At 50.3% G+C, this 27,625-nt stretch overlaps 9 protein-coding genes across 9 annotated transcripts; 5 read left to right on the top strand and 4 right to left on the bottom strand.

Annotated features, from left to right (window-relative positions):
• Nucleotides 1-708: 708 nt before the first annotated feature.
• BDW70DRAFT_157074 (uncharacterized protein) lies at nucleotides 709-1,425 on the top strand (the record flags this gene model as incomplete). Its single annotated transcript, XM_073740285.1, has 4 exons — nucleotides 709-721; nucleotides 781-1,015; nucleotides 1,075-1,240; nucleotides 1,297-1,425. 4 exons carry the CDS (start codon nucleotides 709-711, stop codon nucleotides 1,423-1,425), a joined length of 543 nt encoding a protein of 180 aa, XP_073599236.1.
• Nucleotides 1,426-3,645: 2,220 nt separating this feature from the next.
• On the top strand, nucleotides 3,646-5,149 carry BDW70DRAFT_147995 (glycoside hydrolase family 18 protein; the record flags this gene model as incomplete). Its single annotated transcript, XM_073738799.1, has 7 exons — nucleotides 3,646-3,684; nucleotides 3,739-3,839; nucleotides 3,899-4,152; nucleotides 4,201-4,230; nucleotides 4,278-4,327; nucleotides 4,380-4,437; nucleotides 4,485-5,149. 7 exons carry the CDS (start codon nucleotides 3,646-3,648, stop codon nucleotides 5,147-5,149), a joined length of 1,197 nt encoding a protein of 398 aa, XP_073599235.1.
• A 127-nt stretch (nucleotides 5,150-5,276) lies between these two features.
• BDW70DRAFT_130021 (ubiquitin-ribosomal 40S subunit protein eS31 fusion protein) lies at nucleotides 5,277-6,226 on the bottom strand. The gene is made up of 3 exons (XM_073735733.1): nucleotides 5,907-6,226; nucleotides 5,567-5,847; nucleotides 5,277-5,514 (listed from the first exon to the last, which is right to left on the bottom strand). Exons 1-3 carry the CDS (start codon nucleotides 5,998-6,000, stop codon nucleotides 5,425-5,427), a joined length of 465 nt encoding a protein of 154 aa, XP_073599234.1. The 5' UTR covers nucleotides 6,001-6,226; the 3' UTR covers nucleotides 5,277-5,424.
• A 688-nt stretch (nucleotides 6,227-6,914) lies between these two features.
• Nucleotides 6,915-9,727, top strand: ace2 (putative C2H2 transcription factor (Swi5)). Its single transcript, XM_073734516.1, has 3 exons — nucleotides 6,915-7,237; nucleotides 7,300-8,000; nucleotides 8,056-9,727. Exons 2-3 carry the CDS (start codon nucleotides 7,370-7,372, stop codon nucleotides 9,669-9,671), a joined length of 2,247 nt encoding a protein of 748 aa, XP_073599233.1. The 5' UTR covers nucleotides 6,915-7,237; nucleotides 7,300-7,369; the 3' UTR covers nucleotides 9,672-9,727.
• A 713-nt stretch (nucleotides 9,728-10,440) lies between these two features.
• Nucleotides 10,441-12,305, bottom strand: BDW70DRAFT_130017 (T2 family ribonuclease). The gene is made up of 6 exons (XM_073735732.1): nucleotides 11,893-12,305; nucleotides 11,538-11,832; nucleotides 11,292-11,484; nucleotides 10,979-11,224; nucleotides 10,814-10,911; nucleotides 10,441-10,749 (listed from the first exon to the last, which is right to left on the bottom strand). Exons 1-6 carry the CDS (start codon nucleotides 12,174-12,176, stop codon nucleotides 10,612-10,614), a joined length of 1,254 nt encoding a protein of 417 aa, XP_073599232.1. The 5' UTR covers nucleotides 12,177-12,305; the 3' UTR covers nucleotides 10,441-10,611.
• Nucleotides 12,306-12,480: 175 nt separating this feature from the next.
• On the bottom strand, nucleotides 12,481-14,028 carry BDW70DRAFT_130015 (RMD1 family protein). Its single transcript, XM_073735731.1, has 2 exons — nucleotides 13,601-14,028; nucleotides 12,481-13,549 (listed from the first exon to the last, which is right to left on the bottom strand). The coding sequence occupies exons 1-2, from the start codon at nucleotides 13,925-13,927 to the stop codon at nucleotides 12,581-12,583; spliced, it is 1,296 nt and encodes a 431-aa protein (XP_073599231.1). The 5' UTR covers nucleotides 13,928-14,028; the 3' UTR covers nucleotides 12,481-12,580.
• A 161-nt stretch (nucleotides 14,029-14,189) lies between these two features.
• Nucleotides 14,190-18,460, top strand: BDW70DRAFT_130014 (CLH domain-containing protein). The gene is made up of 5 exons (XM_073735730.1): nucleotides 14,190-14,557; nucleotides 14,605-14,631; nucleotides 14,682-15,637; nucleotides 15,687-17,932; nucleotides 17,988-18,460. The coding sequence occupies exons 1-5, from the start codon at nucleotides 14,225-14,227 to the stop codon at nucleotides 18,272-18,274; spliced, it is 3,849 nt and encodes a 1,282-aa protein (XP_073599230.1). The 5' UTR covers nucleotides 14,190-14,224; the 3' UTR covers nucleotides 18,275-18,460.
• Nucleotides 18,461-23,538: 5,078 nt separating this feature from the next.
• On the top strand, nucleotides 23,539-26,333 carry BDW70DRAFT_110080 (grainyhead-like protein). Its single transcript, XM_073734515.1, has 5 exons — nucleotides 23,539-23,682; nucleotides 23,756-23,893; nucleotides 24,012-24,518; nucleotides 24,584-25,839; nucleotides 25,888-26,333. Exons 1-5 carry the CDS (start codon nucleotides 23,669-23,671, stop codon nucleotides 26,190-26,192), a joined length of 2,220 nt encoding a protein of 739 aa, XP_073599229.1. The 5' UTR covers nucleotides 23,539-23,668; the 3' UTR covers nucleotides 26,193-26,333.
• A 6-nt stretch (nucleotides 26,334-26,339) lies between these two features.
• BDW70DRAFT_130006 (uncharacterized protein) lies at nucleotides 26,340-27,013 on the bottom strand. Its single transcript, XM_073735729.1, has one exon. It carries the CDS (start codon nucleotides 26,851-26,853, stop codon nucleotides 26,374-26,376), a length of 480 nt encoding a protein of 159 aa, XP_073599228.1. The 5' UTR covers nucleotides 26,854-27,013; the 3' UTR covers nucleotides 26,340-26,373.
• Between the last annotated feature and the right edge of the window lie 612 nt (nucleotides 27,014-27,625).

Below are 27,625 nucleotides of genomic sequence, written 5' to 3'. Positions count from 1 at the left end.
CCGTCACAGAGAATAAGCCCTGGACATTTCTCAAAAATTGGCCTATCGCATGCGTTACTGCGTTTCTACGAAATACTATGATTCTTTTTTTGGACTCCCCCTGCAGCAGAACCATGCTTCCTGGTGGTTCTCCAGCGACATCAACCGCAGCCGTGTGGCAGTTTTATTGATTCATAATATCGGTGTCCATTCAAATGCACCATCCACTCACTAGCCACAGCTGCTTAGGTTCGTCCCACTGCCCAGGTGCCCAGGCCGCTGCTCCTAGTCCGTTGGTCTGGCGCAGCTAAGTTCTATTTGGAGCCGGACAGCACATGGTTCCCACGCTCCCGGTCCGTTCGCTATAGCTCCACCAGGCCCGGCGGCTTTCCAGCTGGGATGTCTCGTCGACTGCGAGCATCAGCAAGCCATTGGTGCAGCCAGCCACAGCTAACGATGATCTTTTTGCAATGCTCTACAAACTCAGCAGAATAGGGTTCTGCTCGTGGATGCTGCCGTTGAAGATTAAGCTTAAAAGGATATCACGCCCTCAACAATGTGCCAGATTCGAACGAAGTATGTACTCATTCAACTGTGCCTGATTGTCTACTATTCATTCTCTTCTTTCATTAACTATTGCATTGCACTTTTGCTTCAGCTATTGTTCATTATTGATCCCGCAGCAGTCTTTCACTTGAGGCACAATCGAGCTAGACCGGAGAAGTAAGAATGGCCGACGGACGTAAGCAGTGTCTATCTTTTCTAGTGTTAGGAGAGGCAAGCGTATACTGATCATACCAGTTAACCAAGCACGCGCCCTAAGGGTGGCCGAACTCATGAACGATTACCGTACTTTGCTCGTTCATATTAACCAACTCAATGTGCTGATACCACCGGCGGGTCAGTCAGAAGAGGGATACAGGGTGCTCAGGGAGTGCGTGGCAGCCGCGAACGCCTTGATGGCTTCGAACTATACCCCTAGCCCGCCGCCGGCAAACACTTCTGCGGATGAGGCCGAAAAGGCCCAGTTGCAAAGGTACGGTACTTTCGAAGCCAGGCCGTATCGAGGCCATCTATAGTTCTGACAGTCATTAGGGTCATCCTTGACGGCAGTGCCCGGCGATTCCAGGCTCATCGGATCTACCTTCGAGCAGCGGCAGCTAAGCGCTGGATCATTCATCGAGACGGTCTTCTCCGCGGACAGCGACCTGGGCCACAGCATGCCGGACCGATGAAGACTATCAGCAACACTTTACGAGAGGTATGTTGAGCCTTTGCGTTCACTAATACTGCAAAGCACCACTAATTATAGTGCAGGAGCTAGCACAGATCTCGAATCAGCATGTCTTCGCAGATCTTCGAGCCGCTGACGTACGAGCAGGACACTGGCTTGCCGAAGACCCAACCCTGGATACGATTCTTTCTTGGATCCGGTCTCATCCATGAGCACAGACGTCTGGTCTGACCCCTGAAGATGGGTCCCATGTTGACGAAAAAAAATGCAAACAGACGGTTGCAATGTACGATGGACTGACACCACGATACTCTTATGCCTATTTTCTCCGGCTGGCATGGCATGCATTTCATCCGATCGCTCTACGCGCAGGTCGCTTTCAACAATCGTTCTAAACTTGAACGCAGGATAAAAATCTGGACTGTCTCTGTTCTTTTTCCGTTAAACACCTTACTGTTCTTTGATGTGATGGCAATGATATTCCCTTGAATGCTGGTTTACATTCATCGTTCGATTTTCAGTCAGCGCAATTTCATGCCTCTTTCTCTTCCTTTCTCTATTTCCTGTATGTCTGGAATCCGCATTCGATTTCCTTTGGGTTCTTTTTTTTAGTCTGCATGATGTTTCGGGTATTCTGTGCCAGTCAGGAATGACGATTGGATAATTACTGGTTTATTGCTCTCTTCTTCCGAATCTTTGGCTCCTTAAACTTCCACTCTTGAGACGTTGACCACTCCTCATCCGGTCCTGGTCCAGTCTTCGGCCATCGGTAGACACCTTGCCGTAGCAGCAGCTATACAGTGGCATCAGACGGCAACAATGAAACCATCATCCATCAGCTAAGTTTTGGCACACGCATGTGGAGTGTTGTTGAAAGGTGGAGAGACCCTCGGAAAGAATTTTCTTGTTTCCATTCATCCGACAGCCTCTTTCGGACTTCTCCGCTGATGTCCATCCAAAACTAGGTGATACCGATGACGAAAGGGACCCTTGCAGGAAACGCAGAGTCCTTCGCAGCTCACTGTGGATGTGTTGTGATGCCGCGGTGGAGATGGGTTGTGGGGAGTTCAGCTGAGGTCGTCAACGCTAACGATTAACCGAGAAACTCCGCTCTGATACGTCATGTTATCAACAGATCAGCTTACTGCCTTGGCCATTTTATTTAGGCTCTAAGAGGATTAACAGAGTTAAAAGGCAGAGAGTTTGCTAACATCATGTGGCTCTGGGATTCGTCGCATTCTTTAACCAAGACTTTGACCACTGCGCAAGGCCGTCCATTTAAATATGCTTACAATCACTGACTATAGCCTGATCGTCCCAAGATGATCGATGTCAATACTACCCACGGTCATACCCATAACAATAGTAAGCTGGCACTGCAACCCCAGATCCATGCGTTCCCATGATGTCGGGCCCATCGACAGCCTGCGACGTCCAGTGAATAGGTAGATAGACAACCTCATCAGCATTCCCATCATGTGAAGCTGCCCCCCCAAGGCCTCGCTGCTCAAGCCGGAGATAAAACAAACTTTGCCATGCACACATAACCTCACCCTTACCACCGCTGAAGAGGCTGATGTGGTGTGGAAGAGGATCCCGTCGGGGGATGGGGATGTTCGTCCTACAGTGGCTTCCATGCCAAAGCTCGGGTTCGAGTCAAGTGACGACTCACCGGACAGGCCATGCTTGACCCTTCGGACACAGAACCCCGCTACTCCGCGAGGTACCTGCTTGGTTCTTATGCTCGAGATGGTCTCATTGGCCCGACGACAGGGTGTTTGTCGGATGGCAGCAAGGACAGACCCTGCAGGCATCCTTGTACAAATCGACGCCGTTCAAAAAGCATACATTGAGAAGAGGTCAGACAGCACGATCATGACGATAGCCTAGGTCTCGTGTTGATGTTTCACACATTCCACAAGTTCGATCTTGCTAGAACTCTGCTAAGTGAAAAGGGTATAAATATAGCCTCGTTGTCGGGCTGTGTATTTGATCTTCAGTTCACTGCTTTTTCTCTGCTCCATACAGATCCAGTGTCCACAGCGCTGAGTAAGCAACTTCTTCAGCAGCACAGTCACAGTCCACAGCCAGCCCTATTTGCACCGCCTCTAGTGTCCCCACTGACAAGCCACTTACGCCACCTTGGTACCTGGAGAATAAGGCACCACAGCGTCTCAGGTACAGTTGTTGAGCTCGCAGCTATTCTTGTTTAGGGCAGGTACGAAGCAGGCTCCAGGATACTTTCAAATTGGTTCGTGTCTATCCTGTATTTAGCTCTCTGACTCCATATGGTCTTTTCCCGAGCTCTCTATCTTCTCTTTACCCCCATTTTCCTTGTCACTCTCTACTTTCATTACTTTGGAAGTAACACCTCTCTATTTGGCATACAGCGCAGCATTCCCGAGTTCTCGAAGCACTTAACCGCACCCACGATGTCTGGATACAAAACCGTTGGTTATTTTGTCAATTGGGTACGTGCTTCTTATCTCCTACCAATATATATACCTTTCACTAACGATCGACAGGCCATTTATGGCCGCAACTACAACCCCCAAGACCTCCCCGCGGAGAAATTGACTCATATTCTCTACGCATTCGCCAATGTCAGGCCAGAGACTGGCGAAGTGTAAGCCGAACCATGGACTATATGGAAGCCAGCCCAGGCCAAAGCTAATGCCGACACAGCTACCTTTCTGACACCTGGTCCGATATCGAGAAGCACTACCCCACCGATTCTTGGAATGATACCGGAAACAACGTCTACGGCTGCGTCAAGCAGCTGGGTTTGCTTAAGCGGCAGCACAGACAGCTCAAGGTTCTCCTTTCGATTGGAGGATGGACCTATTCTCCCAACTTTACCAATGGAGCTGGTACCCCTGAGAACAGGGCCCGCTTTGCGCAAACTGCGACAAAGCTCATCACTGACCTTGGTTTTGATGGTGCGCGTCCTTTGAGGTCGATATGAATGGCTGCTAATGGAAGCTCAGGAATCGATATTGATTGGGAGTATCCTCAGAGTAAGTTGCGCGTGCTGTGGATTAAGATGGGTACTTATAAACTATAGACGATCAGCAAGCTCAGAACTACGTGGATCTCCTACGCAGGTGCCGTGAAGTAAGTACATCACTGGTGACTCTATCCTTGATCCTTGTGCTAATATGGCTAGGCTCTGAATGCCGCTCAGGGCCAACGGAGGTTCCAGCTTACTGTTGCTGTCCCGGCGGGTAAGTGTGTACCACCGAAGGATCTATACAGATCTAACTATTGCCAGGTCCGGAGAACTACAACAAGCTCCGGCTACGGGAGATGACGCCGTACCTAGACTTCTACAATCTTATGGCTTATGACTACGCTGGTAGCTGGGATCAGACCGCTGGTCACCAGGCGAATCTCTACCCCTCCACCAGCAACCCCACGTCCACTCCCTTTAACACTGTTCAAGCCGTGAACCATTACATCGATGCCGGTGGTGTCCCATCAAACAAGATTATCCTAGGCATGCCAATTTACGGACGTGCCTTTCAGAACACCGATGGCCCCGGCCGACCTTACTCTGGTATAGGCCAAGGGACGTGGGAGCAGGGTGTTTATGATTACAAGGCGCTGCCCAGACCCGGGGCCACCGAGCAGCTGGACACCAACATTGGTGCATCCTGGTCGTATGATCCTTCGTCCCGCGAAATGGTCTCGTACGATACTGTGGCTGCGGCCGACCTCAAGGCCGCCTACATTCAAAGCCGCCGGCTCGGCGGAGCTATGTGGTGGGAAACTAGTGCTGATAAGGGCGGCAAGACTGCGAACAAGGCTGACGGCAGCTTGATTGGCACCTTTGTCGAAGACGTTGGAGGCATCAATAACTTGGATCGCACGCAGAACGCCATCAGCTACCCTGACAGCCAGTATGACAACCTCAAAGCTGGCTTCCCGTCGTCCTAGGGTAAGGCTAGGGTCGAGTTTCTCTGCGTTGACATGCCATACTTCGTTACGTTGATACGCTCGCTTATATGTACATACTACTATCGTTACTAGGATACCGGTAGACCGGCTAGATGAGTTGTTTTGAGATTTTTTCATTCATATTGCAATACCTCTAAGTTTTCTGTTTCTTCAAGTCCATGTAGGAGGATCCGAAAGCAGAACCCCTACCCATAACTTCACCTTCCCTCAACATAAATTGACAGGCACGAAGGAAGGCAGCTCAACTAGCCCATTTATTTGGACTCGTCGAAGACGTAGGTAAGGTGGCACTTTCCGCAGTACTGACGGTTCTGCATGGCGGCCATGAAGATACCAGCACCACACTACGCAACTAGTTAGTTATAGTTCGAATGATACTTTAGACAGATTTCATACCTCGGGAGAGGGGCATTCACGGCGGAGACGCTCGATCTTGCCATCGCCATCAACCTTGTAGTACTTGAGCACAGCGAGCTTGGTCTTCTTGCGCTTGTGCTTGATCTTCTTGGGGGTGGTGTAGACCTTCTTCTTGCGCTTCTTACCACCACCACGCAGACGCAGGACAAGGTGAAGGGTGCTCTCCTTCTGGATGTTGTAGTCCGAAAGAGTGCGGCCGTCCTCGAGCTGCTTGCCCGCGAAGATCAGACGCTGCTGGTCAGGGGGGATACCCTCCTTGTCTGTAGAGCTTAAGAGTCAGTTTTGTAAATAGGCCGTGGTGTTTAGGATGGGGGCGCACCCTGGATCTTGGTCTTGACATTGTCGATGGTGTCGGAAGACTCCACCTCGAGGGTGATAGTCTTACCCGTGAGGGTTTTGACGAAGATCTGCATGATGGAAGGCCTGATGAGATAGAAAATTAGTGTCCCATTCTGTGAACCTTGAGAACAATGTTGCTGTTCATCCTGGCTTCATTCTGCTTCTCTGAATTTTTGTCGCCGCGAGATTGTGCGCTGAACACCACACGTCTTGCTAGTTAAAATGACGCCGAGAGAGAAGAAGTCGGGTTGAACAGTGCTGTCCTCATGCACGGTGTACTGGGAAATGCTCACCTCGACAGAACTTGTCTTCCTCAACCTTCGTACGAACTTGCGAAAAGAACTTGTAGAGCGGGAGAGTGGGCTCGTTTAAGTCGATTGTGTGATCACGTGGAAGCAAATTCTGGAAATGGACTAGTGCAGAAGACATTAAAATTGCTTAGTCAAAGTAAGAGGTCACGGGACTTAGTTCGGACCACCTTTTTTTTCTGATGTCATTGTGGCCTGGATCTTGAGGCATGAACGATCTCCATAGCGGGAGAGCTTCAGTCAGTTCCATGTTTCGCTACCCGACAACAAGATGTTGGGACTTGCCGACGTGGACGCTGTTGCTGATCCCTTGGCTTTAATAATTGATGAATGAAACGATTATCTTGCTGACTATTTTCCAGTTATTGCGACCAAAGGGCGCTTAGTGATGATGTCTCACCCTGCAGGCACCGAAAGACCGGGTTTGCATCCCATTGATGAAATGAAAAAGTCGAGACCACCAAGGACAAGAGGCTCCTTACAGACCGACGCCAGGCTAGCGACTTGGATCGCAGTCTAATCACGATGACTGCAAGTCCTAGCCAGGGCGCCAGTGATGATATCGCTCCACCGGCCAGCCCTCGTAACCGGCGTTGCTGGGCCAACATCCCCATTTGTTGATCGAAACCGTGGATAGCTTCAGCAGCTCCATCCGCCTTCCCTCGGTTCCCACCTCTAAATATCTACCTTATCTACCTTGGGGCTTGCCCTTTCAACTCGGGTTTCTCTTCTCAGAGAAGACTTAGTGTTTTAAAAAAACCAGCATCGCATAGTCCCAGGCTTGACTGTTGACTGACCGAGAAGCTATACCCATATCCACTTCTACCTAGAGCTAAAGCGGACTGACTTTGCTTTCTTGAGCTTCGCTTTCGTTCTTTTTCTTTAGCTTCGGCTTCTATTTGCGTTCTTGCTTTGGGAGTTCACTCACTGACATCGGTACAGGCGGTCATCTTCGTGCCTCATCTGCGTGGCTCCAGCCCGACGGCCAGCAGCGCTGCGTGAGGTTGGTATATCGCCTACCTTGTCTATGCGACCTGCATATACTGATCTGTATGATCTTCCCAGTCCTGCAATAAGTGATCTGTCCACTGCCGGTTCCCTCGATCGCGTGACGAGTATCTGCCAGTTGCCCACCATGCTTTCCAATCCACAAAGTACCCTTCACGGGTGCCATCGTCAACATCGACGGCAGATCTCGACTCCCTCCGCGCTAGATGCCGCCAAACCTCCAGGCCTTTCTCCACAGGCTCTGCAGAGATACCATGCTCATCGCCGCGGCCAAAGTCTGGACCAGCGAGCTGTGCAAGCTCAAGCTCAGCGACAACAGCTCGTGCAAGATGCGTCAAGTACTAACCAAACAGCACCGCAATTCGCGCCTAACTCAACCCTCGTCCCTTTAATGCCTGACTCCCAGATCTTCGGCCAAGATGACATGCAGGCTCCAAGTCACGCCAATTACCAGACGCCTCACAGTCTACCCTACTTGCACACGAACTTTGTCAAGGCCGATGATCAGGCTCGGGATGCTCGACCTGTCAACCACCACCTCAATCTCATTCAACAGCAGCAGCAACAACTGCACAATGCTAAGCTCAACTCCCACGATACACACGATGGCCAGCTGCTCGACAACGACGCGTGGGATACATACAAACCCGACATCGCGTCCTCGCTTCAACAAACGACCACTGATATGAGACGACACTCCGTCCATTCAAACCCAAGTAACTCATATCACCCTCACACTCCCAGAAAAACAAACTCACGTAAGCGACATACGAGTTGACGCCACTTTTGTACCCTGGCTGACGAATAGCACAGATTACTTCCCTATCTCCCCAGCAACGACGCCTTTCGACAAAACAGATTTTGCTCAGTACTGCGCGGAGACGCAAATCGTCCCAACAAAAGACCAAAATGCTGCTGACGCCAACTCCCAGTCGGCATATATGCAACGCGCCAAGTCCCTTCAAGGAGTTGCGGGGACTAGCTTCTCACAGCAAAAGATTGAAATGCCCTCTCCCCCTAGCACTGATTCATTTGCAGTTGATGGTTTTGATACGTTTGACTACCAGCAGTGTTCCAGTTTCGATAACCTCGCTACCACCAGCCACAGCCAGTACTCTACATCGTCCAACTCCCCAGAGGTCGCCGCCATCCCAAGCTCTGAAGATCACACCGGAAAGAAGCCTAAGCTCCCTATTTGTCCTGCCACGCCCAGCCGTCCCAGCCAAAGGAAACAGCCCGCTACACCAAACGCGGCTTCTTTAGTGAAGGCAAAACTTTCTCCGCGTGTCGCATCTATCGATAACCTCAACCTCGACTCCCGGGTGCATGCCTCTATCAAAGAAACTGGTGTTAGCATTGATGAAATAGCGTCCTATATCCACGGTCCAGACCCCGAAGACGGAAAGTGGGTGTGCCTGCACCCCGGCTGTGAGCGACGCTTTGGCCGCAAGGAAAACATCAAGTCACATGTGCAAACCCACCTAGGTGATCGTCAGTACAAGTGCGATCACTGTGATAAATGTTTCGTTCGTGGGCATGATCTGAAGCGCCACGCAAAGATCCACACGGGAGACAAGCCGTACGAATGTCTATGCGGGAATGTTTTTGCCCGGCACGATGCCCTAACTCGGCACCGCCAGAGGGGAATGTGCATTGGTGGTTACAAGGGAATTGTGCGCAAGACAACGAAACGTGGCCGTCCTAAGAAGCACCGCCCAGAGATGGATGAGAGACGAGACAAGGCAACCAAAACCCGACAGAGGATCGCTGAGAAATCATCATTCAATTCTTCCGAATCGGACACTTCTCGTCGTACGCCGCCCTCGGAGGTTTTTGAGAACATGAGCATCCATGGCTCCAGCTCAGCAGACGAGATGGTGACGTTCGACAGCCAAAATTACTTGCCGCCAGAAGTGTTCACTTTCACTCCGCCCGAGTCTCCAAATTACGGTACAGCAAGCAAGCCTGTCAGCCCGCGATCTCTCACTCCGAGCTCCGAAGACGAAATGCTACCTTTGTCATCATCCAAGCGACCACTGGAAAACATTCTTGAGCACTCGGGCCTTCCCCTTCTCACTGACGCCGGCACAAGCTCTTTCTCCTCTGTATCAAGTTCAAGCAGCCATGCATTGTCTTCTCCGCACACCGCGCCTACCCTAAGCGATCCTTCGCAACCATCCGATCTCGATATCTTCATCAATAGTGAACCTTCCTCTGCCTTTGGCAAACAAGATTTCGGCATGGGTGATCCGGACATGGCTGCATTCCCAGACTATGTCAACGGCTCTGCCTTTGACAGCAGCTTGGATTTGCTCCAAGGGAAGAATTTCTCCACGGGCCCTTCTATGGGCGACGACTTCTTTTCCTTCCAGTTCCAAGTCGACGAACAAGCATCGGATGTCATGTCAAGGGAGTTTTTCCTCGACTAAAACGAATAATCGACGGAACTTACTTTGATGGAGACTTCACGACGCGACATACCTTGGGATAATTAATGGCTAATGTGCAACGCCCCTTCACCACTTCACGACTCAAGATTATCAACGACTGGAACCCATGCTTAACGCAACGATCTGACCTTCAACCTCACGATATGAGACCATGTACAATTCTAGCGATCGCGATTTATAACGACAAATATGTTTTGACACAAATGATTTAAAGAATGACTTCGTTTTACTCTCGGGGCATTTCGTTCTTTCTCCGTTTGTTCCTTGCCTTGCTTGCATGGCCTGATTCATGGCATATGTACGGCCCTCCATCCACTTCTTCAGCTGGGACCTCTGCTTCTGATCCGACTGCGACTGAAAAATAGATCGGCGTTTTCTTACACTTGCTTTGTCACCCATTTTCTTCTGTATTACAGGCCGTCCCTTCTTTTCCTTTGTGCTTTATGCTTGAATGTCAACGAATCAGATTTCGATTCCAAATCCGAATCTTCTGCCTATGCCCTGTCACATCTCACCCAACCTGACAACCGATGTATGATGTTTACGTTTTTGCTATGTTTCAAAGATTGATTTTCGTGCTCACCCAGGGAATTGAGGCGTCGGACTGACTCGGCTGGATGCTTTCAATATCTGGCGTTTCTCTCTTGTTCTTGCACTCAATCCTTGTGATTTGTTGACTTGAGTGATGTCCAAAATCGTTTGATTTATTGCTGGCCTGTACTTTACTGTCTATCTAGTCAAATGAAAGATCTGATTGATGATGTATTCAGTAGTCTGTCATGTGGATATATGTATCGGTCAGTTTCGGCCTTGGCCCGTTCTCAAGTCTAAGCTAAGCACCAAGTAGATAGTAGCTTGTCATACCCAAACGCTTGAGAAAGCAGGTATATACTCATCTAACAATAACCTATTCTGATACTCACCCTCTCCATGCGATAGACAGCTCGATGGGATGGTCTCCCTCCGAGACGAAGATATCACTCTGCACTTTACCCTTTGGCGCTTTATCTGCGAAGAAGGTCGTATTTCCGTGGTAGGAGAGCTTGCCATCCTCGGCCTAAGAAGTCGTGTTAGTTGCCTAATGATGTTGATGCCGTCAGGTGCTAGAAATTGAATCTTACGCTGAACTCCACAGGGCTTGAGATATGAGGACCGCAGGTGAAAATATCGTCCTTGAATGCACAGGGTCCTTTGCGAGATGAGAGCGTAAATGTGTTGCCTGAAAATGGACAAGGTGCGTTAGTGTCACGTCTTTCCTCTCGGCGGAGAGGGGGAGGGGAACAAACCAGATGCCCTCTTCGCTCTGAAATCAGCACACGTGCCGGACGAGTACCACGTTCCGCGACCGATTATGCAGCCGCGCTGCTGACCCATCGTAGAAACAACCAGGTTCCCTTTTCCAATAAAGGGGGCACCCGTCGGCCCATGGGGGTGCCGGGTTTTGGTGGGTTCATGGCCGTGTCCGGGGTCCTTGTTAGGGGTCTTTGGCTGGTAGATTATGCCGTTGGCTGGGCAGTTGGATGTCTGGCCATCTGTTTCGTTATCAGCAGGGTGAGATGGACGACGCGAGGAACTGAAGTGGGGTGCGATTGAACGAACCTGGAACAGATGGGACGAATTTCCCTGTTTGGAGGGGTCCCTCTACGTTGAAAAAGTACCAGACTTCTTGGAGCCGTTGAGATCGACACCGCACTGTGACTGTTGCACCGTGCGCTTTGGAGAGGGCATCCTCGATTTCATGCCGGTTGTATGTCTGAGTGTACGATGGGACGATGCCAGCATTGGCGAGAGTCTAACGTTTCAGTAAAGTTGTGATTACTCGGTTCGTATGATGGAAGAACAAACCATGTAAGTAGGAAGATCATGAAACAACTCAACGGTCTTGTCAAAGTAATCAACAACTTCTTGTTGTGGGTAGTACTCGGAGTAGCAGTGCGTCTCTAAGGTACTAACGCAAGTGCCGTGCTTGTTCCACTCGTGCTCCCAGAGGTTCGGGTCGTCACCTCTGTAGTCTTTCCAGTAGGTACTCATCTCGTCTAGCAGATCCCTTCGACCCGCATCGATAAGTATCAAGGAGATGTTGCTGTACTTCCTGTGAGAGTCACAAAACTGGTCGAAGCCGCCGTTGCAATGGTCTGGCCTTTGTCATAATCAGTTTGGCATGTTCACTGGCATGTTATCTACAGAAAACCTGGCTCACCATAGCCCATGGATTGTCCAAGAATTCTCAGGTCCAACTGCTGGATCCGCGTCCCAGAACTGTGTCTGCAGCATCTGTCCACCGGGGTAGTTGAAACAACAGGTATCTTGGCCGTGGTAACTAGTCTGGCAGCTCAGCTCGAGTTTGCCACATTGTTGGAATGTGCTTCCTGAAGACGCAATTTCTGGATTTGAAAGCGGAGTAAGACCTAGTGAGCCGGCCATAATTTGGAAAATCTGCTGCCCCCCTGGGATGGCCCCGAGGAAACCTGATATTGAGCTCATGTTGAGCTCATGCAGTGGTATTACAAAGAAGTGGTTGGCTGGAGCTCTATCCAGGTACCGTTTGGCCAAGTGATATCTTGTTAAAGGTGAATGTAGCAAAGTTCGCGCAAGTTAGCACGTCTATAAAGAGGCCTCAATTGGCGAGAAGTGACCATGACTGCATCAAAGGGTGGTTGTAGACTACACGCCGTACACGTGCCCATGACTCAGCGATGTCACATGGTGGCTGCAGCTGATAGCGCCTTATCGAGTTTAGCGCGAAGTATACAGATATATTCAATCTATACATTGATCATTGACCATGTATTTCAAGTCGCTGTATTCAGAACATGAGTGGGGTATAGTATCAAGTAAAGTACATGCGTTGACATGAGCCAACTTATATATTTGGTGAAGAGACCATCTCAAGCCTTCTGGGCCTGTTCAGCTGCGGAGGTTTGTTCATGGGCTCGCTCCTTCCACAACCTCAAAACCTCAAACCCAACCTCGACGGCGATTAGAAGAATGATGATCCATTCCAAACGCAATCCATGGGTCTCACTCAGCCTTTCTCGGAGAACACTGGCAATCTCTTGCGCATAGTCCATTTTCTCATTCAGTAGCTTGATGCGAATTCCCACATCCAATGCCCTACCAACCTGCTCGTAATATCCTTCCAGGCCAAGCTCATGTCGACTGTCCCAGAAGATATCGGGGAGTGAGTCGGTCAGCTCCGAGTAGAGGTTCAATTGGGCGCGGACGCTCAGTAGTTGTCCAGTCTTCCGGAGAATGAAGTCTCTAGTATAGGGTAGGCGAGATCCTTGCGACATGAGCGTTGGGATAGTTCGCGTCGACTCGAAGTAGTTGGACAGCAATGTCTCTAAAACCGCCAGTTTTGTGCTGCGAGCGAGCCCAGAAGAGAAGGCGACCTTGGTTAGAACGGTATCCACAGACTGATGACCTGAAGATTGTGGCGCCAGCGCGGCGTCACTGGGTTTGGTTCCCAAGATGATCGTGTCTCCATGAATGCTACTGTTATCACGCTGAGCATCCTCAACATATTCAAGATCTTCAGTCTCCAGGCTATCAACATGCGCTCCCTCTGCCGCAGGGAGTAACGTCCTGGTCGCCAAGAATGATGTAAACCCTTCTGGAAGCGCCCATGACACGACCGTACCAGAAGGGAAAACGAAAATGTCGCCAATCTCTTCCGGAGACAGACCCTCCGCGCTAGGATTGCTTACTCGGCGAATAGAGTCCAGCGGGATTTGGACGTGAACAACCTGAGGGTATAGACCGGTTCCAAGGGGGTCGGGCTCATAACCTTTTTCCTGCAGAATCTCTCTCGCTTTGCGAACATTGAATTGTTCGGCTACAGCGTACGCAGTGACTGTCTTGTGGTTCGAATGTCAGCGATGCCAGTCGGAATCCGTGAAAAGCCGAACCTTTGTCTGCAACAGCCCAGCCTCCCTAAGTTGAGCTTTGGACTTAAAACTGTCCCTCGACCTCTGTGCTTCCACCGCTACCCTGCGCAGCGATGTCGGTGCAGCTGGTGATCTCGTGCCTCTTCTCCGCTGTTTCTGAGACTCTTCCGATCCTTCGGCGGCGTCGCCGTGTTTCTGGGCCAAAAATGCATTGGAGGAGAAGAAATCCTTTCGTCGTGGGAGACTTAATGGCGGTGACTCATGGAGATAGTGGCTTTGAGGCTGTCTCAGGATCCGAACCGCTGCAGGTCGGTTACAGATCGACGAGACATATGGTCGCGCGAACATAGTTGTGCCAACCGAGGGTGGATGGGTGGTAATTCGTGCAGGTACATATCATAGCAGATCAATATTAACCTGCAAAACATGGTCTATCCTGGGCCAAGCCAGGATTGCGAGGTACGATAATATGATGCAGAACTTCTCTACCTAGAAGCTTTCTGCAAAAGCGGCGTGACGGATGTTGCTTAGTCATCTCATGACGCGGTTAGCGTGGGACTTACCCCAGGTACAGCTCCTTCGCCGATGTCATGAGCTCCCCGTCTGTGACCCAGCTTCAGTCGCAGGTACAGAAACCCCTCCGCCATGGACGCGCCTGGCGCGACTGAGGCACCACTCTCTCGGGTCCAACCGGGGCAGGGATCACCTGCGAGACCATTGACCCATCACAGACGCCCGCATCGGCAACTTGACGCTGAAACCGGGGATGACGATGAGGAGGAACAGGAGGATCCGAACCGGGAGAGAGAAGAAAGTGTGACAGAAACGATGTCATATTATGGAGAAGAGGAAGAAGACGACGAGGAGGAGGAGGAGGAAGAGCCGCATCTGAAGTATTCTCATCTGACCAAACAGTTGGGAAGCGCCTATCGGAATGGGGACGCAACGAGCACTTTTCTGGCCGCGGGGGACAAGATGGTATGCATCCTAGTCGTTAACTCTACAGAAAGCTGATAGAATTATAGGTGCTTGGCACACATAACGGAAATATCGTGAGTAGTCGGTAAATGTCCCGATGACTCGAGAACTGACCCTATTGAAGCATGTCTTTTCCGTACCTCTATTTCGCTCTCTTCGTGTTTACCATGCGCATTCTGCTACTGTCACATCAATATCGATCTCACCTTTTCCCCCACCGTTACCGAACTTGAAACATGAGCTGGCTACTCGATTCGCTGAAAATCAGAGCGCTCCCACGAAACCATTTTCCAGCTCTGGAAGCATCCGGGGCCAATCCAGGCCGACTCCTCTCCCTACAACTCCGTCCAACTCAATATACATAGCAAGCTCATCGATAGATGGCAATGTATGCGTCGCGTCGTTACTGGACACGAAAGATGTTCTTCTACGAAACTTTGGTCGACCGGTCCAGGCCGTTGCGCTGTCGCCGGAGTACAAAAGTGACCGGACATTCATATCCGGAGGCCGCGCCGGCGAACTGATTCTCACAACCGGGGTTAAAGTTGGCGTGAGCACAAACTCCACAACCTTGGGCGGCGCAGCTGCCACCGCCTCGAGTTGGCTGGGTACTTTTGGGCTTGGGGGCAACACCGGCAAGGACACCGTTTTGCACAGCGGTGAAGGGGCTATCAGCACGGTGAAATGGTCGTTATCTGGCAAATATGTTGCCTGGGTCAATGAAGAAGGCATAAAAATTATGCGGTCAAATCTGCATCTTGACTCAGTGGATTCGGAGCTTGCATGGAAAAGGGTCAGTCACACAGACCGCCCTAACCGTCAGGGATGGGAGGAAATGGCTAGTGTATGGAAGGCTCGCGCCGAATGGGTTGACGAATCCCTCCTAGAGAGCGAACATTTGACGAGCAATAAGGCAGGAGACGAAGCCTCAACGCCAACGCAGTCGACAATAATCAAGGAAAGGCAGGAGAAATTGGTGGTTGGCTGGGGAGGCACTGTCTGGGTAATCAATGTCTACCCTGATCGGCCTAACAAGAGCAACCGGGACCTTAGGATTGGCTCTGTGGAGGTTGCTACTATGTGGGTTTCTTTGCACCCTTGCATCATCTAAACACTAATTTCGGCTTAGATTACGGACAGACTGCATTATATCCGGCATATCACTATATTCGCCCAGCCACTTGGTCGTGCTTGCATATATAGAAGCAGAAAATGAGCCGGCAGACGAGCAAATTACCCGTCGTCGACCTCGTGGACAAGAGCCTGAGCTTCGCATCATCGACATTGAAAGCAAAGAAGAACTCAGCGCTGACACCTTGGCGATCAGTCGGTACGAGAACCTGACAGCCTCGGACTACCATATGTCCGTTCTGCCGCCCTGGAAAACGAACATGCCAGTATCTCAACGCGGAGCGTTGGAAGCCCTTGGTACCGGCCTTTGGGATGCTACGATGTATCCCGCACGACTATTTAGTTCAGCCGCCAGCATCCGCAGTTCAACAAGTAGCGGAGACAGGAGCTCTAGCAGAGCGCCCAGCACGTTTGCCTCACGGCGTTCGGTCCCCGAGGAACCTTTAGCCACAGAAGTGCAGGAGGTTGCCGAAAGCTCGGGGCCCAAGATTTTTGTGCACAGCCCGTATGACTGTGTGGCAGCACTGAAAAGAGATCTTGCGGACCATCTCGCGTGGCTCATTGAACATGAGAAGTATGCCGAAGCCTGGAAGCTTCTTGATGAACATCCTGAAGCGGCGGGGTCTAGTGAGGGTAGCGATAATGTCTCAATAACGCCCGGGAGATCCCAGACTAGTCTTGGTGATCTATTCGCCGACGATAGATCTTCCATCACAGCAACAGACCGTGGAAATGTCCCTGCCGCTGTACAAGAAAAGCGTCGCATTGGTGAGCTGTGGATAGAACAACTTATCAGAGATAATCGGTGGCAGGAAGCTGCTAGAGTTTGCGTGCAAGCATTGAGCGCCACTTCTAGTTGGGAACATTGGGCCTGGACCTTCATCAAGGAAAACAAGTTTGACGAGATCACGTCCGTCATCCCTGTTGACCTACGTCCGTCTTTGTCCTCAGAGATCTACGGGGCCATCCTTGAACATTATCTTACTCGAGATCGGCAAAAATTCAGCGAGTTTTTTGATACTTGGCCTTTCGAGCTGTTTGATGTTGACAGCATAACAACTTCGATTGAGGAACAACTCGAATCCGAGAAGATGACCCCGGACTTAGAAGACGGTCGAATACTGATAAGGTGTCTGGCCAGATTATATCTGACTGGCGGCCACTATACCGACGCGTTGCATTGCTACATCCGGATACAGGATGCGGACGCAGCGATGGCTCTGGTCAAAGACCATCATCTTCTTGACTCCCTTTCTGATGATATACCTGCTTTCATCATGATTCGAGTGTCAAAGGAGCAATTAAAATCGGCGCCGATTTCAGAACTTGCAGAGATCACAGCTGAACCTATCAAGCTTCTTGCCAGTGAAGCGCACACCGGCATCGTTCCTCCGGACACTGTCGTCAAGCAGCTGCAGGCTGCTAACAAACCCTTATTCCTCTTCTTCTATCTGCGAGCACTCTGGCGAGGAGAATCGCTATCGCTTGAAGCCGAGAAGCCCCGTCGTGGGCGGCACCGTCAGGCCGCAACTAAACTAGCCGCTGATGAAGGCAAGAACCTTGTGGATCAATTCGCTGATACAGCTGCAGAACTCTTTGCTCAGTATGAACGCCCATTACTCATGGAGTTTCTGCAAACCAGCACCTCGTATTCATTCGACGTAGCGGTGACGATTTGCGAGCAATACCGCTTCACACCAGAACTCATCTACCTGCTATCCAAGATGGGACAAACAAAGCGCGCATTGAATTTGATTCTCTCCGACTTGAAAGATGTGTCACAGGCTATTGCGTTTGCGAAATCCCAGGATGACCCGGACCTCTGGGAGGACCTTGTTGACTACTCCATGGACAAGCCGCGTTTTATACATGGCCTACTTGTTGAAGCAGGGACGTCCATTGATCCTATTAAGCTTGTCCGACGTATCCCCAGTGGATTGGAAATAGAGGGCCTCAGGGAGGGTCTCACTGGTTTGCTAAGGGAACACGACCTCCAGGCGAGCATCAGCCAAGGCGCGGCCAAGGTTCTACAGAGCGAAGTAGCAGTCGGGATGAATACCTTGCGTAGTGGCCAGCGTCGCGGAATTAAGTTCAACATTATCCAAGAATCTTCCAAATCCGACCAGGTGAACGATGAGGCGAAGGCTGAGACTGATTCTGAGAAAACTCCAACGCCGTCGCGAAGTTCACTTACGCAGCAAGCCGGGAGATGCGCGGGTTGTCATCGACCTTTCCACGCGAATGGTAAGCAAGATCATAACCAATTGTCTTTGTTCCCACGCCTAACACATAACTTTAGAGAAAGAGATACTCGTCGCTTTTGCTTGCGGCCATGCCTTCCACCTGTCCCATGTCCACCAATCCGAGCCCTCGTCCCCAGCACATACTCCTGGGCTTGAATCAAACGTCCAGACCCCCCGGCCGTACCCACCACATACCCCAATCCTAGAGGAGCCTTCAACAACGTCGCGGACCGTTGGTCCGAAGGTTACAACAGCCCGACTTCTACGGGACAGGATTGGTGACGGATGCCGGATATGCGCCGTGGCTAAGGAGTTGGAGGCAGTCGGAGATTCAGAGGCGTAAGATTGGTCTGATGGGGTAACTTCCCGTTGCCCAATACGGATTCCCGGAGTCAGCCTTGCGGCCGCACATCTTCGTGCCACCTACTTCCTTCTTGACTGAAGGAACTGCACATAGGCTGAGGATTTGATGATCTACCAGAATACTTGGAGATGAAGATGTATAATATGAAGATACCCACGACGTTACTAGCAACATGAAGTCCTCGCTTATGGAAATCTCTACCAGATAATGCTCCTGATCACCCTTGGATTACGCCAGCAAACTTAATGTAGAGTTCCAATGATTCGTCACCAGCAATGGCATCCTGATAGCGGTGCTACTAAGCAACAGTCCCAATTCCATCCTTATCCCCGGGACATGGGTCCCTTACGTTCCGTGACTTTCAGAAGATAAATTGCACAGTCATGGTTGGTTAGCGAGGCTGGTACGCAAGGCTGTGCCTAGAATCATTATGATGTTGACTGAGGAGCGGAAACTGATTGCAACCTAGGTTCATAGTTCCTGCTCCAATCAGAAATCAACAATTGAGAACGCGGGTGATATAGAAGATGAGGCGGCTAGTAGCACTATGACTGTCGTACTTTTTACACTGTAGTATACGTCTAGATTTTATAGATACTATAGATCCATCGAGAGACTAGACAAGGCTGCCAGTCGGTATCTAGTACTGGATAGACCACTACCGAGTGTCAGATAGATGGAACCATTGAGCAAAAGCGGCATTTTAAATGACGATCATATTCCTCCACGCCTTTGCGAACTTTACGAACCTTGCGGATTGTGTCGGCTCCTCGCTGCCGAAGTTCAGCTGCTCAATGCTCCAGATTGCTGAAAGTCAGCCCTTTGAGACTTGGAAATCTATAGGTATGTTTCACTCCAACACTTCAGTTCTACACTTCACCTAGTGGCAACTATGGTGTCAGTACGGAGCGAAAGGTACCTACGGGGATTTCTAGGCCAGTCAGATTCCCTGACTGGCTCTCTTGATGTTGCTGTCATTGCTAAGACTGGACCCATGAATTAGGATCATTATTGGTGTTGATCCTGAAAGCTTTTTTGTTACTCCCGCAAGGTTTATCAGTGTAGACTATCACTCAATCGACATTAATGCTGACTCATCCTGATTTGATTTGATTTGATTTGATTTGACTTGACCTGACATGACTGCCGGAATCACAACCCGTACACATCATCTCGACGATCGCGGACACTTCTCGATCCCTAAATCCGAGACAGAGCGTAGCTAGCCACTTCCTGATCTGAAAATCTGTGCTGACCTGATATATTCCGTAGGGGTTGCCAATTCATTTGGCCACAGCATGCAACGGCGTCCATTCTTCTCCATCCTTCGGCATAATAGAGGATGAAGAAACGCAGCACAGGAGTTGCACAAGGGATGGATGTTCGTATGACTCGGGCCAGAGAGGTTAAGGCTTTGATCCGGGCGACCCGTGATCGAATGATTGCTGTTTGTTAACCCGCACGCTGAAGTCTCTGAGCCTTGGGGAGAGGGGGCGTGGCGAGAGTGGCGTTCGTCTCCATAGATTTCATCACACCATCGCATCGCCAATCCTACGGTATGCGGAACCTATCTGCAAAGGATACTCCGCATGACACAGTGTTCGAGGATCATGAGGTGAGGAGTGATCGGGAAAGTTACTACGACTCTGTAGTCAGGACAGAGCACATGCGTAACGTCCTAGACACCAGCCACATCGCCGTCTCGACTTCTGGAGCCCCTGGGTCCACGGCGGGGCGGATTCTCCCCAGCTGTTTCAACGCTGACAACACTGAGAGTTCGTGGCGGTGCTCATAATGCAAGGGTGTATTCCTATTCGCGGAAATATCCCGGCCTGCCGCTGGAGACGGCTCGGAGAGATGAGCATAAAGATCGGCGAAATATTGACTTGAAGGAGAGCGTGCTCTTGAGGCAAAAACTGATGAGATCACAGGCCTCAAGCGCACCATGGGTGTAGTGATTGATAATGGGGACTCACGGAGCACGCTAAAGATAGATATCAGAATAGAAGAGCATCCATGGTAGAGTATAGAGTACGCGAAGCAGCACTCAAATACTGCAATTGGTTCTTACGTCGTTATTAAACTCACACCCTCTGGCATGCACGTAGCCCTGAATAGGGCCCATCTGGCTTAATAACCGTACCGTAATATATTTCCCATCCAAAGTGGTCATTTTTAGACATTTGGACCTTTTACTATAAGCATGCCACAGGATCGGAAGGGGCGATGCTCTGCTTCCACAGGCGCACTTCGCGCTCAAACGGCTGACTCCAACAGCTGTTGCAAGCGGAGATGTTTCCCAGAGTTTATTCAGCAACCTAGAGCCCTTGCCACGATGGAGAAAAAATCCGTGAGTGCTGGATGGTCTCCGCCGCCCCGGGCTCGGGTTGATGGTACCTTGGACCTACCTTGTAATCTATTTAGTGCTCTCCCTCGCAGCTCTCGGATCGATCTTCCGGCGCGGTCGTACATTTGAACTATTGCAGTCGCAGTCGTGCTCTATCTCCTTCTGGGAAAATGGCAACAAAACATCAACGATGCACTCTAGACGCAGTTCACTCCAGCTTGGAGCTATTTTGTGCCTGCAGGGACCTCCATTGACAGCGTTCTCAGCATATTCGTCGCAGGTGCCATGGTCTTGGTTCGACTGCCTAAGATTTCTATAGTGCAACGCTTACTGTAGTGCAGTTAGTTGATGGGGTTTGTGGGGTACTTGTGAGTGCCCTTTGTGTATATGGACAACGGCCAGAACATCGTCGATTGACCGGCGCAACAGAACGGATACACTAACGCCCGGCTACTTCGGCCTTCATCGATTAACAACACCTGGATAAGTTTTCCAGATGAGGGTCTTATCGCAGCATTCGATTCGCGTAATGCCTCTGTGCGGCTGAGTTATGCTATCAATCCAACCTCATGGAGCTCTGTATCGCACTCTTAAGAATCGAATTCATTGACGTCATTCTGACGCAAAAGCTAACATGGCGGGAAGGTGTGGAGTGGACGTGCGCCGGCAGCCGGTGGTTCATTTCACTATTCGCTACCGGTGCTCGGGCCACAGCCCAGCAAATAACAGCCTGAGGAATTTAACTTCCGGTTGATTCTTCCCTTTCCATAGAGCGACAAGCCCGCCGGTTATACACCAAGACTCCGACATTGTATACCTTCTCCAAATTTTTTGCGGACGGTGATTGCTAGAGCCCGTCTTCAACTGAAACATCGCTCCATTGTCCATGTCGATATGACGTAGAATATCTATAGCTTCCAAATTTTAATAATTCAGAATAATTCAGAATATCACTCCGTATTACAGGTACAGACTGCCGATACCCGATTTTTGAAGTTCGCAGGAGCCCTGGGCCGTTCATTGGTGGATACCTTAACCGAAAGCGCGAAAATACGACTGCGGCCAAGAGTCCAGACTCGGTATGCGCCAATACGGATACTTTTGCATTGTTACACGCTCCTTACCCCGTAGATACCTTTTCATACAGTGCACTCGAATTTCAATGCTTGAGGCCATTATTATCGCTGAGATTTCGAGCTTCGCGCTAAATTGTTGGCCGATTTCTGTTGAGTCGTTGTCTACTTCTCTATTTATCTAAGCGTTGTTGTGGTTGTTGATTATCAGAACTATATTCAAGCTGCCATGTCTATATATAAAAAGAGTATATCCACCAGCTAGCCGAACAAAACTCTGTATATCCATGGCGTACACAACCAGTGGCCTTATTGAGAAGCGAGTCAATACCTAAATTCCCGCTGATAGTAGAACTGAATCTCGGGCTATCGCGACATTTGGCTGTCTGGACGTTGCGACTCATCGATATAAGCTCTAACTGTCAAAAGCTATTCCCATCGGGCCCGAACCCGCCGTCCACCAACCCTCATGCAAGCCAATCTGCCCTAACCGTCTGTACAACACGATTGGGTCAAGCAGAGAAATGTGGCTGACCCCAAGAAGCGCCAACGACATGTCAAGTGCGAGCGTCGTTTGCCTCTGCGATGACATAGTCTTACATGAGGCGGCTGGAGTGTGGATGGGCTGCGGCAGTGGTTCGACTAGTAGCTTCTCGATTATCGACTGAGCGTTGAGAATGAGATGATCGATGACGATCGGTGCTTTGTAACAAATCCTAGAGCTATAGTGGCCTTCTTATGTGCGGTAATAATAGGTACAACTGATACGCCACATACCCCGCATCCGTTCAATATCAGCGTCTCAGTAATATTACTCTGTATATCTGAAGATGCGGCATTGATTGAGTCTTGTAATCAGGAGTGTTAAGTGGCCTTTTGAGTAAACGGCGGTGATCCTGACAGCTATGCTGGTCCTATCCTCTCGACTTAGGTCTATTACCAGGCCGTAGATCGAGATGGAAAATACCAGACTTTTCTGTACGGTACCTGGCCGTAATGAGGGACCCACGTCCGCCGGCCAGCCGCCAGCAATGGGAGACCCCCGCTGGCTGCCATCAATTCAATATTTTGTCTGAAGTTTGTGGCCCGTCTGATTCCGTTGAAATCATTACCATAGGTACAGTATATAAATCCAAATAGTCAACAGTGCAGGTGGTCCCGTGGTTCTAGAAGATTTTCTTATCGCCTTGAGTTTGCCTATAGGTGCCCTGTCCCCCTTTCCATCAACCTTCGACTTCTGCCTTTTTTTGTTTGCCTCATTCACCTTACTGGCACTCGCTGGACTACGACCGAGCATCCACCGCAATCCTCCCTCGCCTCTATCTCGGCCTCGGTCTCTGCCTCTGTCCCTGTCCCTGTCCACCCTTCTCGACCGTCCATCACCCTCCTCACATTTTTTCTCCTTGAAATTTATCCTCCGTGTTTTCCCCTTGTACAGAATCGCCCATCTTTCGTTTTCTCGCTAGCGCTCACGTTCACGTTCACGTTCACATCCTCGGGCAAGAACCGCCATCAGATCACCCATCCTCATCTCACCCCTGCGCTTTGGCTTACCGTATCCGACCGCAAGCTCTCGGTTCCCTTGTGTTTCCCCCGCTGTTCTGAATCGATTTTCACCGCGACCACCATTATCCCACTGGGGTTTCGCTTCGCCAAAGCGGTCGTACAATGATTGCGCGATCTTCGGCTTCATTTATCATCTAACCTATACCTATCTCCGCCCTTTCCGGCGTTTTCGAGGCGACAGCAAGGGCACGGGGACGATACTCGGCACAACCCCCTCTCGTTTGATCCAAACTCTTCCGTCTTTTCTCTGGTGCCTGGATAGATACGCATCGCTTGTAAATTAGGGTGCTACCTTGACTTGTGCGCTCTCGCTTTCGCGCTTTTCCGACCCCGAATTCGGTGCCTCGACCCAGGTTCTAGGCGCGTAAACGTTCCGGACTGGCCATCATGTTCCGCAACAGGTACGTTCTTGTGCCGTTCGCTGATACCATGGCCGATTCCAGGCTGACCAAAGATCGTTCTTTCGTGATGTAGGCGCAACTCCCAGAAGCCCAACGAGGAGTTGATTCAGCGATTCCAACGCAATTTCTGTGATATTGTCGCTCCGACAACTACCATCGGCGCTGCTGCAGGCGTCACCCAGCAGCTTCCACTGGGCCATGGGCCCCCAAAGTACGTATTTGCGCATTTCTTCTGTCACTTCTTCATCTCTTCTATTATGCCTAGAGAGAATTCGAGTACTTTCTCTGGGGGCATGGTATGGTTAGAACCTGACATTATTCGATGCTAGATTTTCCATGGATGCGGACGTGAAGCTTGATTCTATTCCGGCACCACCCACGCAGTTCATGGCTCCCATGGTCGACCCCAACTCGGTTCAATACGTAAACCCACTCAACCATCTTCATGGATACTATACTCCGAATTCTGGGAACTTGAGCGCTGGATACCACAGTCCGGCCGGTGACCTTCACACGCCTGGGATGGGATTAAGCATGATCACACCTCTGTCTCTTTCGCAACAGGGCCCGATTCCCACAAACCATGCGGGCATGCATATTGACCCATTCAGCCAGCAGTTTATCTCGCCGCACTTTCAGAACCCCCAACCATTTGCGCCGCAGGTATCTTTCGCACCCAGTGAATTCGTTCAAGGCGATCTTGCGTTCGAAGCCGTCGATGAGTCCGTCGATGGAGCCTCTTTAAATGACGTCGATATGCAGGGCACCGCTCAACCGCAGATGGCCTCAGCGATACGGGTTTCTGAGCAGCAGGAACTACAGATTCCAGGCGAAAAGTACGGCTCCAGTGTCATTGCTCCATTGTTTCTCTGTTCACTCAGCTAACCCGACTTCCTGATAGTTTCCGTTATAACGTTACCTTGAGAGCTCCGACAGCTATGATCAACCATCAAAATGAGATCCCCGTCACATACCTCAACAAAGGACAGGCTTACTCTTTGTCCGTTGTTGATACTGCGCCGCCGCAGACGACCTCACAGCCCGTTAAGTATAGGACGTTCGTCCGCGTTTCGTTCCAAGATGATGAACAGCGATCAAAACCTGCAGCTTGCTGGCAGCTCTGGAAAGAAGGGCGCGGAACGAGCGAAGCTCACCAGAGAGGAGGAAAACTGCAAGCCGTTGAGTTCGTCGATCCGACTCAAGGAAACGTGGAGGACCAGAAGAACCGGCAGATCCAGCTTGAGAGTTCATCCTTTGATGGGTTTTGCGTGACGTGGACCGCTAATCCGACAACCAAGGCGTCTGATTGCGCCATCTCTGTCCGTTTCAACTTCTTGTCTACCGACTTCAGCCACTCCAAGGGCGTGAAAGGTATTCCTGTCAGATTGTGCGCGAAGACGGAAATGGTGGCTGGCGGCTCCACTGGAGAGTCCAGCAACGAAGCAGAAGTATGTTTCTGCAAAGTCAAGCTTTTCCGTGACCACGGAGCCGAGCGGAAGCTATCCAACGATGTTGCTCACGTCAAAAAGACGATCGAGAAGCTGCGTCAACAGATCCAGCAGTCCGAGATGGGCGCTGGCAATTTTGGCAAGCGCAAGCGTAGCAGCGCCGCTGTTGGTTTCAAGAGCTCGGATGCACGCCCCGCAAAGCTATTTAAGCATAAGCGCACGTTATCCATGAGCTCGCAGGATGGCGCTGGTAAGATGAGCGTTGCAGATGACCTGCACGAGAAGCTTGCGTTGCTACAGGACATGTTCTCATCCACCAGGCCCGTCAGCGTTTTCAGTCTACGAGGCGACGAACAGGACGATCCTGATTTGTACCCAGTGCAGCTCCCGGAAACACGAGATTTCATCAAAAAGGAATTTCGCGGCGCCCGTCATATCAGCGTTGATCGAGCTGCTTTGCAAGAAGTTTCTCCCACCAGCAGTCACATGTCTATTAGCTCGCCTTGCAACCCAATGCAGGCAAATATATTCTACGATTCCGAGTACTCACGGCAGTCATCCGAGGTTCCGGACAATTCTGGGTTTCTGAAACATCCAGTGAAAGTCCAGAAGATCCCTTCAGGGAATGGCGGCACGCCCACTGGCTACATTGAGGCGGTTGATATCGATCCAACTTATCGACCGCCCGCTGAACGACGACCCAGACCGAGTAAGTTCTGTTATCACTGTCTAATATGTTGAGCTAATTGGATAGTAGTTGCATGCTTCTATGTTCGTTTCCCGCGGAACGACCAGAGTCAGGATGATTACTACCGCGCGGTCTACCTCACCGAGCGTACAGTGCGTGACTTGATGGAGAAGATCTCTATGAAACAGCGGATAGATCCTCAACGCATCATTCGCGTGCTTCTCGTTAAGGAAAACGGACTCAGGATCATGGTTGACGATGATGTTGTTCGCGAACTCCCTGACGGACAGGACATGGTGGCTGAGATTTCCGAAACGGCGGCGTACGATGCATCCGATACGCCTTCCCCCGTCGAGGTGAAACTGAGATACTAGGTTCTCTGACCAGATTGGTGACTTGTATTTGCTTGAGTTCGGTCCTACTTCTAGCTCACATTCGGAGCGAAAAAATACCTCTTTGAGGCTCGCTTGTGTGCGCCTGGTGCGCTTCAGGAAGCGTGGATTTGATGTTTCACGGCCCCCTTTTTTTTGTTTTTTTTTTTTCTTTGCTCTTCGCTCATCTCCTTTGGCGGCGTTTGGGACATTTACAACTTTTAATGCGGCCATCTCGGGGCGTTGGATACGGGGATAATAAACGAGTTCCCGGGCAATGATACCCTCCTTTTTTATGGACGGCAATATTGATCTTGATGCTATTTTCATGCTTTCTCTGTCTTATACTAATCGATGACACTGTCGCCCATTTTGAGACAGTGTCCCTATTCTGGCTACTAAAGGGATCTGGCGGCCAACAATTATTTATTACACCACCTACCTGATGACGACTTTCCTTTTCTTTCACCGCTGCAACTCTCGCGGCTTGAGGGACGATCGATGCACACGAAGAGATACCCTCCTTTTCCAAAACTTTGACTTGATGTGTTTGTTTATGAGGACCTTTGGCGATGATTTGCTTGTGCATGAGGAGAGACTTCAGCGTCTCCCGGGGTAGCGAAGGTTGCAAGGGATTACTGGAATGGCATGTTGAAGAAATCATGTATGTAGTTTAAGCCAATCTGGGTGCAAAAAATACGACTTGGACCTGGAAGAAGCAAAGTCAATGGGCTGTTGTCTGAGGTATATAAACTATAGGTTTAGAACACGTTAACCTAGCCCTGGATGTCCTAGAGTAGGTAGAATACTAAAGCTCGCTATGGATAGTATTGAAGAAAAGCGAATCGAATTGAGTTCGATACTAACAACTATTGAGGCATGCCTTGCACGTTTAATAATAACGTGACCTAAAACCCAAAGCCGAGCATTTCCTCCAATCATCCACAGTTACAGCCTGTGCAGAGATAGCAATCCCTTGCGGCACCAGATCCCGGTGTTCCTAACCAGGCAGTAGGTCTATTATTCTGGCCCTCAGATCACCCCCGGGTCTGGGCATGATAAACTAACGTTAAAATTCCTCCCTGACAATCACAGGCTAGCGACCCAAATCCCGGGGAATGCAAATTCTGATTGAATCTCTGCGATCGTGATCGATGGTTAAGACGGTCTCGTCTCTCTCGTTGGTCAAGAGAAATGACATCATATATGGATCTTGGCGTTTCGTCATAGCTGCATAGTTTCCTTGGAACCGACCGATGGATTTGGTTCAATTGAAGTGGGGGCATGGTAATTTTTGATTGTTGAGTTGTGTATTTTATGTAATGATATTACCGGGCCTTGTACCAACATACCTTACTCCTGTTCCTGAGATATACCCTAAGTAGTGCTACGGTTCGAAGCCGGGTGAGGCCATGCCTGCAAAGCAAGTTCATGCC

This window comes from Aspergillus foveolatus (assembly GCF_047715535.1).
Source record: "Aspergillus foveolatus strain CBS 279.81 unplaced genomic scaffold BDW70scaffold_7, whole genome shotgun sequence".
NCBI lineage: Eukaryota > Fungi > Ascomycota > Eurotiomycetes > Eurotiales > Aspergillaceae > Aspergillus > Aspergillus foveolatus.
The sequence above is the reverse complement of the archived record's forward strand: the minus strand, read 5'-3'. Positions and strand labels throughout refer to the sequence as shown.